The sequence below is a fragment of the Pistacia vera genome, unplaced genomic scaffold (assembly GCF_008641045.1).
Source record: "Pistacia vera cultivar Batoury unplaced genomic scaffold, PisVer_v2 Contig699, whole genome shotgun sequence".
Lineage (NCBI taxonomy): Eukaryota > Viridiplantae > Streptophyta > Magnoliopsida > Sapindales > Anacardiaceae > Pistacia > Pistacia vera.
Window position 1 is genome coordinate 56,785 of NW_022196555.1, and position 13,085 is coordinate 69,869.

At 36.4% G+C, this 13,085-nt stretch overlaps 2 protein-coding genes across 2 annotated transcripts; both read left to right on the forward strand.

The window, feature by feature from the left end:
* The first annotated feature begins 2,200 nt into the window (after positions 1-2,200).
* On the forward strand, positions 2,201-3,275 carry LOC116114010 (protein SRC2 homolog). The gene has a single exon (XM_031400157.1). It carries the CDS (start codon positions 2,277-2,279, stop codon positions 3,096-3,098), a length of 822 nt encoding a protein of 273 aa, XP_031256017.1. The 5' UTR covers positions 2,201-2,276; the 3' UTR covers positions 3,099-3,275.
* A 1,975-nt stretch (positions 3,276-5,250) lies between these two features.
* Positions 5,251-7,309, forward strand: LOC116114009 (ABC transporter G family member 4-like). Its single transcript, XM_031400156.1, has one exon. The coding sequence runs from the start codon at positions 5,399-5,401 to the stop codon at positions 7,193-7,195; it is 1,797 nt and encodes a 598-aa protein (XP_031256016.1). The 5' UTR covers positions 5,251-5,398; the 3' UTR covers positions 7,196-7,309.
* Positions 7,310-13,085: the final 5,776 nt, after the last annotated feature.

Sequence of the window (13,085 nt, forward strand, 5' to 3'; positions counted from 1 at the left end):
TTTCCCACATGCGATTAGTTGGTGTCAAAATCAAGCATCAACAGTTGGTAAAAAATAAATATGTCCTTGATGTTAGTAGACCAAAAACATAGGGACTAAAAAGTTACTCAAACACCATCTGCCATAAACCAATAAGAAATGGTAAAATATTGGGCCACTGAAATTTAACCACTTCATAAGCTTTGTAACTTGCCTTTCTTACTTTGACAGATCGTTTTTGTTTTTAACAGAATATTGGCTCGTGAAGGGTGTGATTTTGGCTTTACAAATTTGCCCTCCATAGATAGCATTGCCTTCTTGCTCTTTTACAGCCTAACCTTTATATAATCTTCAAATAATATTGACCTGGATATAAACAAAACTTTCACGAAAGCTATTAAAATTATAAACTCTAAATTAACAAAAGTCCATGAGCACTAATCTGGTTGACCCAAAAATTTAATTTTTATAGTCACAACCAAAGCTTTTTTAGTTTCTGTATGGGTCAAAATTCATATTGGACCTAACGAGGTCCAATAACGTCGTTAATATGTGACGACCCAGAGTCTTGGCCCAATCTCGGTTGAGCCCACGCTTAGAATACCTTGGGAACTGCCTACTCTATGAGTTTGGTCATCTCCAAGTTAAGATGAACTGGGTCCAGCCCATTCGCTCATAGAAGTCTATAATAAGGATCAAAATCCTGGTCAAATTCCTCTTTTAACAAGATCTTGTATCTCACTCAAAGAGGAAAGTCTAGACTGGTAAAGGCAAAAAATCCAATCTTTTCCTGAAAAGAGAACCCCCTACCAAGTAGGAATTAGAGTCCTACTAGGATTTGAACCCCTTAGGTTCACTATATAAACGAAGGTTGGCCCTCTCATTAGGTATTGGGAAAAATCGCCCCTAAGCTCTAGCTCTTGTATTATCTAACCAATCATCTACCTCAACTCCCTCGCATCGCTAAAGCTCTCTCATAGACGCAAGAAGATCTCCTGTAGGTCCATCAAGGTTGTTAGTGGCTTGCCCCACAAGATTATGTCTTCAATTCAATTGTAAATTTTAGCATTTACAGTTTCTCAAATGAGACACTCATTAGGGGTCGTTTGATTAGCGGTAATAAAAGATTATTCTGGTAATCTATCATAAAAGTTTGAGAATTTGTTAAAATATCTCAGCCACAATAAAAGTTTAAAATTTAACAAAATACCTCCAATCACCTAAGACGACTGTCGACTGCTGACTACCATCGTCGGTCGTCGTTAGAAGTCACCAGAATGGCGTACGTTCAGCCAGATGTGGTCGAAAAATCTATGGCCGTTAACGGCCACATCTATTCTAGCTCTGGTCGTTTTTGGTCATCAATCTAGTAGGAAATGACTAGATCGGCACACAACTGGCCAGATTCAGTCGATTGTGCGCTGTTCAGGCCACTTTCGACCACCGTCGGCTGACAATCGCTTGGGTGACTAGGAGTATTTTGTTAAATTTTAAACTTTTATTGTGGCTAGGGTGTTTTAGCTAAATTCTCAAATGTTGAGGGGTTAAAAATAATAATCTAAATAATATTGAAAAAAGGGCAATTTAGTAAATGGGTCTCCCAAATTTTTTTTATTCCTTCCAATCAAACATATTAATTATTTATACTCATAAAACATATATAATATAATATTTCCCTCACTGTTTAGAACGAAAGGGATTATGGTTGCTTCTAGGTACTCTTGTCCGAAGGTCAAAGCTAATTTGGTTTGAAAAGGTGCATGATAATCGGAGTTTTCCAAAAATGATTTGATGCCTTGAAGCACATTTTTACGTTGTATTTGTTGGTAAAATTATTGTCCTAATGTCTACAAATAGTAGCAGCAGTCTTTAATAATTATTAATTGGAGCCTAAAAGAAACCGTGCATCAACCGGTCAACTGAGTAACGGGTTTGGAAGTTGGAACTTTGGATAGAAATAGCACTTGGACTAACGACTGATCATATTTAAACGGTCCCAGAACTAAAAATAAAATTAGAACCGCGTTCATCCCGTGTAGCTTGGCATCTAGAAGCTAAAGTCCATCACATGCACAGGATACGCCTATTTCAAGTAACTTCAAATTCTCTCGGTAGCCCTTCCCTAGTTAAAACCGCCATTTGTCAGTTAACTTTTCGAATTAAAGATACAATGCTTACTCTCTAAGCTTATTTTACCCTCCATTGAAACCTATAAATACCAATCAAAAATAGCAAGCCTAAATATTCCCAACGCACTTCTTCCTTCTCAACTTTCAATTCCCATTTTATCCTTTTCAATGGCTTCTCGCTACCAAGTAGAGGTCATCATCTCCTCAGCCAAAGACCTCAAGAACGTCAACTGGCGCTACGGCCCCATCAGGCCATACGCTGTCGTTTGGGTTGATCCTAATTACAAGTCCTCTACCAAGGTCGACGAAGAGGGTGACACCTGTCCCCACTGGGACGAGAGACTTACCATCTCTTTACCTGGCCCCGTCGACGGTGAAACCACACTCTTCATCGACATAGTCCACGCTGGCGACGAGGAGGCTACCAAGAAGCTGATCGGCTCCGCTCGCCTCAAGCTCAAAGAAGTTCTTGATGAAACCGGCGCCGGTGAGCGTGTTACCCGTACTTTGACTCTCAGGCGACCATCTGGGAGGCCTCACGGAAAAGTTGAGGTTAAGGTAACGATCATTGATCCCCGCTATGCTCCACGAGATGCGTATTACGCAGCTCCTTATGGGGTCCCCCCACAAGGATCCAGAGACTACTCTGCTCCGCCGTCCTACGGTTACCCCTACGCTCAACCACCACCGCCACCAAATCCATACTATTCAACTGCTCCACCACCAGGCGGTTATCCCTACGGCGGGTACAATGCTCCACCAACAACGTATGGTCAGGCAAGTGGAGGGTATTATGGACAACAGGAGGAGAAAAAGAGTAAATTTGGTGGGATGGGGACGGGATTGGCTGTGGGTGCAGTGGCTGGAGTTGTTGGTGGACTAGCTTTGGCTGAGGGTGCTGATGCGCTGGAGGATCATATCGCAGATGACGTGGCAGAGAAAGTGGAAGATGATGATGATGATGTTGGTTATGATGATGAGGAGTTCTAGAGTGTCGTGGGTGGTGCCATCCCTCTTTGTGGTTTTTGCTTTTTTTAAAACGTGAAGAAGAATCTGTGGCCCTACTTATCTATAAGTTTCTTCGTTAAAATGATTGATTAATAATTTTATACGAGTTTCAATGTATTTTCATATGATTTATAAATGGATTCAGTTTATTGAGGTTAAGAAAGCAGAATTAAAAAAGTGAAGCCTATGCGCTGTCGTTTCAGTAGTTGGAATCAAGCCAAATGCCTTATTATCCTTTTCTTTTCTGAAAACAAATTCTCTCTTTTTCTTTATTCTCAAGCCACAAAAGTAGTATCCAATGGTTAAAGAGTTAGAGGGATGATGACTTCTGTCTTCTGATATATGGTCCACTGGATAGGATCTAGAGTTTGGTTACACCAAACATAGTTGTCACTGCTTTGACTTTTTGGCCCGCCTTTATGGAAGGTTTTGAATTTTTGGGCCTGTAGCCTACCATTAGATTAGGCCCAACTTAATATACATTATTTTCACAGGCTATAGATAGTGAGAGCCTCTCCAAACCAGGGCCTAGTTTTAGAATCTTGAACCTAAATGTTGCTCGAACCTCTCTCTTTGAGGTGTACCCATTTCAAAATAATTTAACCAATAGGTAACAGTTTGTATTTATGCTTGAGAATTTTTTTTTTTTTTTTTTTAAGACTGGGGTGTTTGGATCAATTTATCTGCACCTCAACTAATCTTCCAAGATTCTAAAACTATAGATCGAATAAAAGCTTCAAGGATCATTCTTATTAGAGGTAATGAGAACTTGAACTTAAGAGACTATGTTAGATTTTTCTCTTGATCTTTTACCATTAGAAGGACTTAAACTTAAAGATCATGTTAGAACTGCATTTTTTATGTTATTATCAAGCCACGCAATAATGATTCTTTTAAAACACTATTACTTCATTCCTAAAGCATATGTCTCTATAATCACTACACATTAATTAAGTAAATATTCAGAGAACTACTCAAATAAAAAAGTTACAACTGAATTTTCTTCTTCCTAGATAGATTACAACATATAGCCAGGTTTCAATTCTCTGCTCTAATTTTCTTTTTATCCATTATCTTATGAAAAATTGGCTAGCTTTTGTTACTATATAGTAGTAGTGCAGCAGTGATCTAGTTAATCTAGTTGATTTGTAAATTATCTTATCAAGTTGAGATCTCATTCTCATGCATGATGGTGATGCTAGCTCTTGTATGTATATGGCACTGAAGAATTCACGGACTGGCAACTATTTAATGCAAACCTCATCTCATAGTCATCGTCAACTCTAAGATAGGCCAAATCTCCAGAGACACAGAGAGAACTGTGAGCTCGTGAATGAATGGTGTGATTGGTGAGTGAGTATATCATGTCTTTTGTCTTCTAATAATTACATGATTCTCAGACGCCATTCCTCTATTTTTAGGGGTGTTCGGTTCCAGATATCCTGTATTTTTCAAAAAAACTAGAACCATAGATACCCAAAACCAAAACCTGTAACAATGGTTCCGGTTCCGATTCTGGGTATCCTATAAAATTCAATTACCCTCAAAAGTTTTTAAAATGGCAAATAAACCCTTAAAATTTTACAAATATCCCCCCACCTGGCACTTGTTAACAAAAATAAAATTACAAATTATAAACTCCATTACTTTGTAAAGGTAAATTCTCAAATGTCAAACTAATTACTTTAAATGTTATGAAGTATAAATATAAATGTATTCACATTACTTTTTCTATAAAAGATTTTATTAACCCCCTATTCTTTAATTTTATTTTAAATTGGTCTCGGATCCCGATTCCAGTTCCTAACTATAGGAACCGGAATCGAAACTGTACAGTAACGATTCCAAAAATTTGAAACCAGAACCTACCCGTTGACAGTCGGTTATGGGTAGAAACCGAAACTAAATGCCGGATACCCGTCAGTTCTAGTTCCAATCGGTTCTTTTGAATACCCCTATCTATTTTGCCCAATTTCTCATCAACCCTTAACCTTCACTAATCTAAAACCATTCTTTGTCCTCTCTCTCTCTCTCTCTCTCTCTTAATTAAATTTTATTTAACTCTATCGAATATTTGCTTTAGTAATATTTCTATTTTGGCATGTCTATGTACTAATTAATTTTTAATATTAGTTCCAATATGGCACCCCCAGAACTTTTTAATTCTACTTCTTATCCCTCCATCAACACTATACTCATGGAAAATTTCTTCAACAAACCTCTCTTCATCTTTCTCTCTCTATCCCAAGTTTATTCTCTCCTCAACTTTCTCTTCGTCCTCCATGGAAGACCAGTCACCACCGCCACTAGCATCTCCACCCAAAACTTACAAATTAACAGCTTCCTCAATCTCCTATATCAAATCAAGTTCCTCCATTGTTCCCTCCTTCCTTTACAAAGCTTGCACATCATCACCTCCATCTTACATTCTGCGTGATGTCTCACTCACTGCCTATCCATCTCAAATCCTTGCCATTGTTGGTCCAAGTGGAGCAGGAAAATCCACTCTCCTTGACATTTTAGCTGCTCGAATTTCACCCACTAATGGCACTCTCCTTCTCAATTCTTCCCCTATCAACCCTTCTTCGTTCCGCAAGCTTTCCGCTTATGTCCCTCAACATGATGCATGCATCCCCTCGCTCACTGTCTCTGAAACTTTTGCCTTTTCAGCCCGCCTTCTTGTTCCTAATCCATCCCATATTGATACCATTGTTTCAACTCTTCTCGCGGAGCTCAAGTTAACACACTTGGCCAATACTCGGCTGGCTCATGGTTTATCAGGTGGAGAACGTAGACGAGTCTCCATAGGCCTCAGTCTCCTCCATGACCCTGCTGTTTTGCTTCTTGATGAGCCGACTTCAGGGCTCGATAGCAGCTCAGCTTGCAACGTGATGCAGATCCTCAAATCCATCGCTATTTCACGCCACCGCACTGTGGTTTTATCCATACATCAACCAAGTTTCAAGATCCTTTCTACAATTGATAGAATTCTCATGCTATCAAAAGGGAGTGTTGTGCACCATGGCACACTTTCTTCCCTACAAACATTCTTACTCTCCAATGGCTTTACTGTTCCCCCTCAACTTAACGCCCTTGAATATACCATGGAAATACTAAACCAGCTCCAGGATAGTTATAAATCTATTACACCACCACCTCTCCCTTCATCACCTAAGGATTCTGCCTTTAATTCTGTTTCTTTTGATCATGAAGTGAAAAATATCAGATATAGAAGCTCAAGGATCCAAGAAATCTGCACTCTATATAATAGGTCTTGGAAGATTATTTACAGAACAAGACAGCTGCTATTGACAAACACATTAGAAGCTCTTATTGTAGGTCTTGTTCTAGGAACAATCTACATCAATATGGGATATGATAAGCAAGGGATAGAGAAGAGGTTTGGTCTCTTTGCCTTCACTCTCACTTTCCTTCTCTCCTCAACAACTGAAACTCTTCCGATCTTCATTAATGAAAGGCAAATTCTACTGCGAGAAACATCAAGTGGGGTTTACCGGCTATCGAGTTATCTCATTGCAAATACTCTTGTTTTTTTGCCATACTTGCTTGCAGTTGCAGTCATATACTCATTCTCGGTCTACTTCTTAGTGGGGCTTTGTGGTTCATGGCAAGCTTTTGCTTACTTTGTTTTGGTCATTTGGGTGATAGTTATAATGGCTAATTCTTTTGTTCTCTTCTTGAGCTCTCTAGCACCAAATTACATCGCCGGAACTTCACTTGTAACAATACTTCTCGGTGCTTTCTTTCTCTTCTCTGGCTACTTCATCTCAAAAGACAGTTTGCCCAAGTATTGGCTCTTCATGTACTTCTTTTCAATGTATAAATATGCCCTCGACGCTCTCCTTATCAATGAGTATTCTTGCCTTTCGTCAAGGTGCTTTATTTGGTACGAAGAGAACAGCACGTGCATGGTGACAGGAGGAGATGTGTTGGAGAAGAGAGGACTCCATGAGAGGCAGAGGTGGACAAACATTTATTTCTTGATTGGATTCTTTGTGCTTTACCGGGTGCTTTGTTTCATGGTTTTGATCAGAAGGGTTTCACAATCAAAGAAGTGAAGAGGCCGGTGCAGAGATCATTATCAAGTTTATTTAGTGTTCTTTCAACATGCTTTTGGGAATCTGTTTCTAAAACTTTGAAGCTTTCGTTATGGATTCTGAGTCTTCATTGATCTCTCTCAAATCAATAATAAATTCAAATTACTATGATAGTAAAGCATGTTCAATTCACACTTATATACTTTTTATATCTATGTATTTTTCCAATTACTTTGATATGTCTTTTTAAAAGAAAACTTTCTATTGATGCATGCCAATCAAGAGATGAGTATTTAGCATTAAAGAGAACTTTTTACTGAGTTCATGATTTAGAGACTTGAAATTGAGATGTGCATAAGAATGTTGCGCATCTCCTCAACATTGAAAACACAGAATAATAAACCCCAAGAGGTTGGTCTATCCGTCAAAGAGATTTGCTCCCTTTCTTGAGTTCTTGGGTTTAAACTTTAGAGTCACTTACCATAATAATATTGTAGCTTACCTGGTCCTTTGGGCTTATAGGGTGCTCAATGGACCTGGATGATTAGTTGAGGTAGGGTTAGCCTACTGGTCAAGGAGGCTTGCTCCTTTTCTTGAGTTTTTGGATTTAAACCTTGAGACCACCTACCATAATAATATTATAGTTTGTATGGTTCTTTAGGCTTATAGAGTGTCCAATGGACTCCAGGAATTAGTTGAGACACACAAACTGGTCCAAACACCCTGATTATCTAAAATAGAAACATAGAATAATGTGGACTCCAAATAATTTAGAAAAAGATAGCTTTGATAAGTTCATACGGTTGGTGACCCCATCATTTTCTGATAATTAGAAGTCACGGGTCTCAATCTATTGATATTAAAAGATGATGGATGAGTGAAGAATCCAAAGTGTCGTTCTCATCATAAATAGGGTAATGTAGTGCTGTCGGATCTCGAAATGCTGTGCTTTGTTTGCTTTCGTTATAAATCAGTGCATGTTCACGGGTTCCTCTTTCTGTAGTCACATGTGAACTCTCTAATCGCTTCTCTCATGTCTCCTTTGTTTTCTCCTTCATTAACCATGCATGTTGGTGTTATTAAATAGGATAATCAAACAAATTTCTAAGTGTAATTGTTCATTAAAAATCTTATTGTTATGGATCCTGAAGACGACAACTTTATTCAATCTAATTTCAATGGGATATGGTTAGAGTTATTGGGTTGGCAACAAGGAAGCCCAAACGCAACTTGAAATAAGTCTCATCTATATGTTGAAAGACACAAAATTACGTATAGACAGTTTCATCACTTCATTAATTTTGCAAATATAGTGATGGTACCATCCAATTAAAAAAATAAAACTATTATCTTTTTTTTTTCGATGATCGGAGGTGTCTAGGCCAACTTACCACATCTCAATTAATCTCTCAGAACCCTGAATACCGATAAGGTAAGAGTTTAAGTGACTATCCCTATTAGTAACCAAGGATAGACTCGAACTTAGAACCTGTTGAATAATACATCTAAGAATCCCTATTAAACTACTCAGAAGCAGTTAATAAAACTATTATCCCCCTGTATGAAAATGATTTAGAATTACACATTATAAGGGTATTTATTAATTTATTAATAAAAGAGACAATTTCGTTAACTACATCATTGATTTTCATTATCATCTCTAAGATTTAGACTTTCTAGGGCAGGGCAGGGCAGTACGTATGTTCCTAGTCTTCAATGGCTATTCTTCCTTTTCAACGTTGATCTTCTTGAGCCCTCATCTCCTCATGATCAATTTCTTGAAGATGGGGCTTACTCAACAAAGTAGTGGCCCTTATTCATTATTTTCTATCGAAGGAAAAGCCCATTTTGAGATCATTTATTGATTCAGCCTGGAGATCCTCTTTTGTAGGCTCATAGAAACTTGTGCCATTGTGATTATACCATATCTACAAAGCTTCTAGATAATAATTGAATTTCTATTGACAATTCTGTGGTGTTAAATAAGTAGCCATACTGTATAGATTAATATTACATATACATCATTTTTATATAATATTTTTCATACAATATTATATAGTAAGATATGATTGGCTAATTTAAAGTTAAAATTAAACTTTCACCCAATCACATCTTACCACATAATATTGTATGAGAAATATTATATGAGAATGATGTATGTGTAATATTATTCTACTGCATATTCTCACCGAACATATACGTGCGGTAGAGTTACGTTGTTGGGTCATCCAATTCTATTAAACCTGTAGTTCGGACCATTATTTTATGTATCGATTAAGATGATATTGGTTTTCTCTACATTTATTTTTCTATTAAGGGTGAATCCCAATTCTCACCTAACCCAATATGTGTTGCAGAGTTGCTACTTAGTTTCTGCTTAATTGTCAAATTCTTTCTTCTTCCTTAGAAGAGATGCATTTCATTTGGCTCTTCAATTAATGGTTTAATTACAGGTTACAGCTTTGAAAAGTCGTTCCCCTTTGTAGACCTACCACATTTCCTCTTTTGCTTCAATAATTAGCATTTGCCTACCTCACCGCCTTATTATCTTATTCTCTTCCAAGTTATAGATTTGTATCGAAGAGGTTGTAACATGGGATAAGTTTTTAACTTTTAGAAATATATATTTTGGTGTTGAAATTATTAAAAGAAATGTAAGTTATTTTGTTAACAGCCAAATCTATGACTAGAGATTTGGTTGTTAATGGTTAAATCAATCTGGTTGTTAATGATGACTAGAGATTTGGTTATTAATAGCTAAATCAATTTGACCGTTAATGATAGCCAGATTATGACTATAGATCTAGTTGTATATATGATGGATCTAGTTGAAAAAGACCAGATCGACGCACGATTGGTTAAATCTAGCCAGTCATACACCATTCTGACAATTGTCGACCACTGTTCGACGGTGGTGGTCGGCTTTCGACAGTCTGTTGTGGGTATTTTTGTTAATTTATAAAAAAAAAATTTGGGAGATGTTTAGCTAAATTAACAAATGTAGAGGTTAAAAAATAATCTAAATGTTTTCCAAAAATGTTTTCAAAAAATGTTCCAAACACATTCTCAAAATCATATCATATTTGATTAAATCATATCCTATCCTATTAGAATAGAATATTATTTCAAACAATGTACCAAAAAGACTCATTAATATTATCATGTTTGGTTGTCAAGTAATAAAATATTCTAGTAATCCTCTAATACCAGTAGTAATCACTGTTGGTTATATAGGTAGTAATTTGAACACAACCATTTTCTTAGGTATTCTACTATTACTTGGAGATCTTAATTTTGTTAAAATTTTACCCCTAACTATTAAAAATTTTGGACAATAATGCCCTTGTTCTTGACACAATTTACAAGAATATTCATGAACTATTTTATCTTTATACACAAAATTTTTAAGACATTATTACCCTTGAGCTTGAACCAAATTACCCAAGATAGATGGTTGGATTTGGCCACCAACACTGGCCATCGGTTGCCATTGTCATCGTCGGAATGACACACAATTTGCTGGGATTTGGGCGATTGTGCACCAATCTGGTTGGAAATCTGGTCTTATCGATGGATGAAAACGACCAGATGGCCGAGGATGTGGCTGTTTTTAGCCAAATCCATGGCCGTTAACGACCACAGATCTGACTATTTTTTGCTAGATCTAAGGCCATTTGGCTATTTCTGGTCATCAATCTAGCTAGAGATAGATGGATTAAAAATAAAAGAAGGGGGTGGAGGGGGGGGGGGGGGGGGGGGGGGGTGGGGGGGGGGGGGGGGAGGGGGGGGGGGGGGGGGGGGGGGGGGCGCTCCACTTGACCACTTGACCCTCTTAGTTTTAAAAATTCTTAACAAGTTTTACAATTTACCCCTATGAAAATAAATTACAAAAAAATCTCAATTCTAAAATAAGTTAAAATCTCTTTTTTTTCTTTTGGGTTGTCAAAACTAAACTTCTCTTTTCCTACCTCCCAGACTTGTTCTTTCTCTATTGCCCATACTAATTCAACAACTTAAGTTTCAAATTTTTTCTTAAATATCTCTTCTTTATCCACACAATATAGTTTTCTCTCACCTATCAAGCCGATAACTTGTTTTTTATTCATTTGTCATGTAATTGGTTGATTTTGTGTTTTTTTTTTGTTTGTTTTTTTTTTTCTTTTTAAGAGAAGCGAGAAGAATGGGTTTTCTTGGGACTACATGTTTTAATATTTGTTATAAAAAAATGTTTGATTCAATGGGAGTTAAATTTAATTGTTTTATAAGTGTTATGAAAATGTGGATTTAATTATACAAATATTTGGTAATTTGAATAGATTTTTTTCCACATATCAATTTAATTTTAGTCATGTATAAAATGTAAGATCTATTTTTTTTTTTTTTAAAATATACATTAAGACTATTTCAATTCATTTAATTACTTTAATTTATTTTTGTTAAAGTATTTTTATTAGTTTATTTGTTGACGAAATTAGCATTGATTTCACCCGTTGCCACTGCTAGTGGAAGACCCTTATCAAAAATGAATTTTTGTGAAGAATCGTTTGCGAATAAAATAGTGTTCAATGGTTGAATGATAGCTAATTGTCTTATAGGGAAAGATTATTTGATAATATTGATAATGAAGTCATTATATAGTATTTCAAAAGATGAAAACTTATTAAGAACATTATAAATTTATTAGTTAATGAGAATTTATAAATACAAAACTTGTACTTATTTTAATTAAAATTGTATTGTCCTTTCAACTTTGACTGCCCTACATTTCATTTTGGCTACTCCCCCAGATCTAGCCTTAAACGGCTAGATCCGCGTATAGCCGACCATTCCCATGGCCACGACCCGATGGGCGACAGTGGTTTGGGTGAGTGAAGGTGTTTTTTATTATAATTTAAATTTTAATTATGATTAGAGTGTTTTAGCAAAATCTCAAATATAAGGGATAAGAAATAATCCAAATATAATATTACAAGAATGACAATTCAGGAATCTATATAATATATCTACCATTTTATTTCACTTAAACCAATATACCAAATAATATATGACCATTTATTTTAATTTAATCAAATAAATTTAATATAACATTCTCAATCATTTTTAAAATAATATACCTTTTTGTTAATATTATATTTCTATAAAAAATAATACTAAAAATAAATAAAAACAAAAGTTTTAGACTGACATATGATTACGAAAACAAAAGCGGCATTAATGAGACACAGCAATTTTGGGGCCATTTTCACGAGGGAAACCCATGAAAAAGAAACATTTATGAGTTGAACGAACCAACCCCAAGCCTGTATGGCTATATCGTCATTTGTGGTTCTGAGTCCTACACCAGTCTTCTTCTCATCAATTAGAGAGAAGTTTCTGCTTCTCATTGGATACAAGACAGCTAAGTGGCATAATGTGTTGTTTCTAAGAATTTTTTAAGAGAATTTAGGATCTCATATTCCTATCATCGTTTATTAATCTTTAACACAAGAACAGTACAACGATATTAACCCGTTTATTATATGATAACAACACACATAATTCTGATAATTAAAGCTTTGATCTGATGGGTTCGTGTGTCAATTCTTCCACCATAATTTAATAACTGACCCCCATCACTCAATTACTTAGCGTACTATATACAGTACTAGAGGATTGTTCTTGAAATTCAGCAGCACTTGTGATTGATCCCCACAAATAGTTTCAAGTTTCAACTCAAAATCTAAATCTAAATGGAGGACGCCATTGTTCTATATCCCTCTCCTGGAAGGGGTCACCTAGTGACCATGGTTGAGCTAGGCAAACTCATTCTCCTCCAACTACCCTTGTTTCTCAATCTTCTCATTATCCCCCACTGCACCATTCGAAACCGCCGTCACTGACGACTATATAGCCGTCGTCTCCACGGCCACAC

What these genes read in the sequence shown, in the direction of transcription:
- LOC116114009 (XM_031400156.1), top strand. Translation starts at nt 5,399, where the DNA reads ATGGAAGACCAGTCACCACCGCCACTAGCATCTCCACCCAAAACTTAC.
- LOC116114010 (XM_031400157.1), top strand. Translation starts at nt 2,277, where the DNA reads ATGGCTTCTCGCTACCAAGTAGAGGTCATCATCTCCTCAGCCAAAGAC.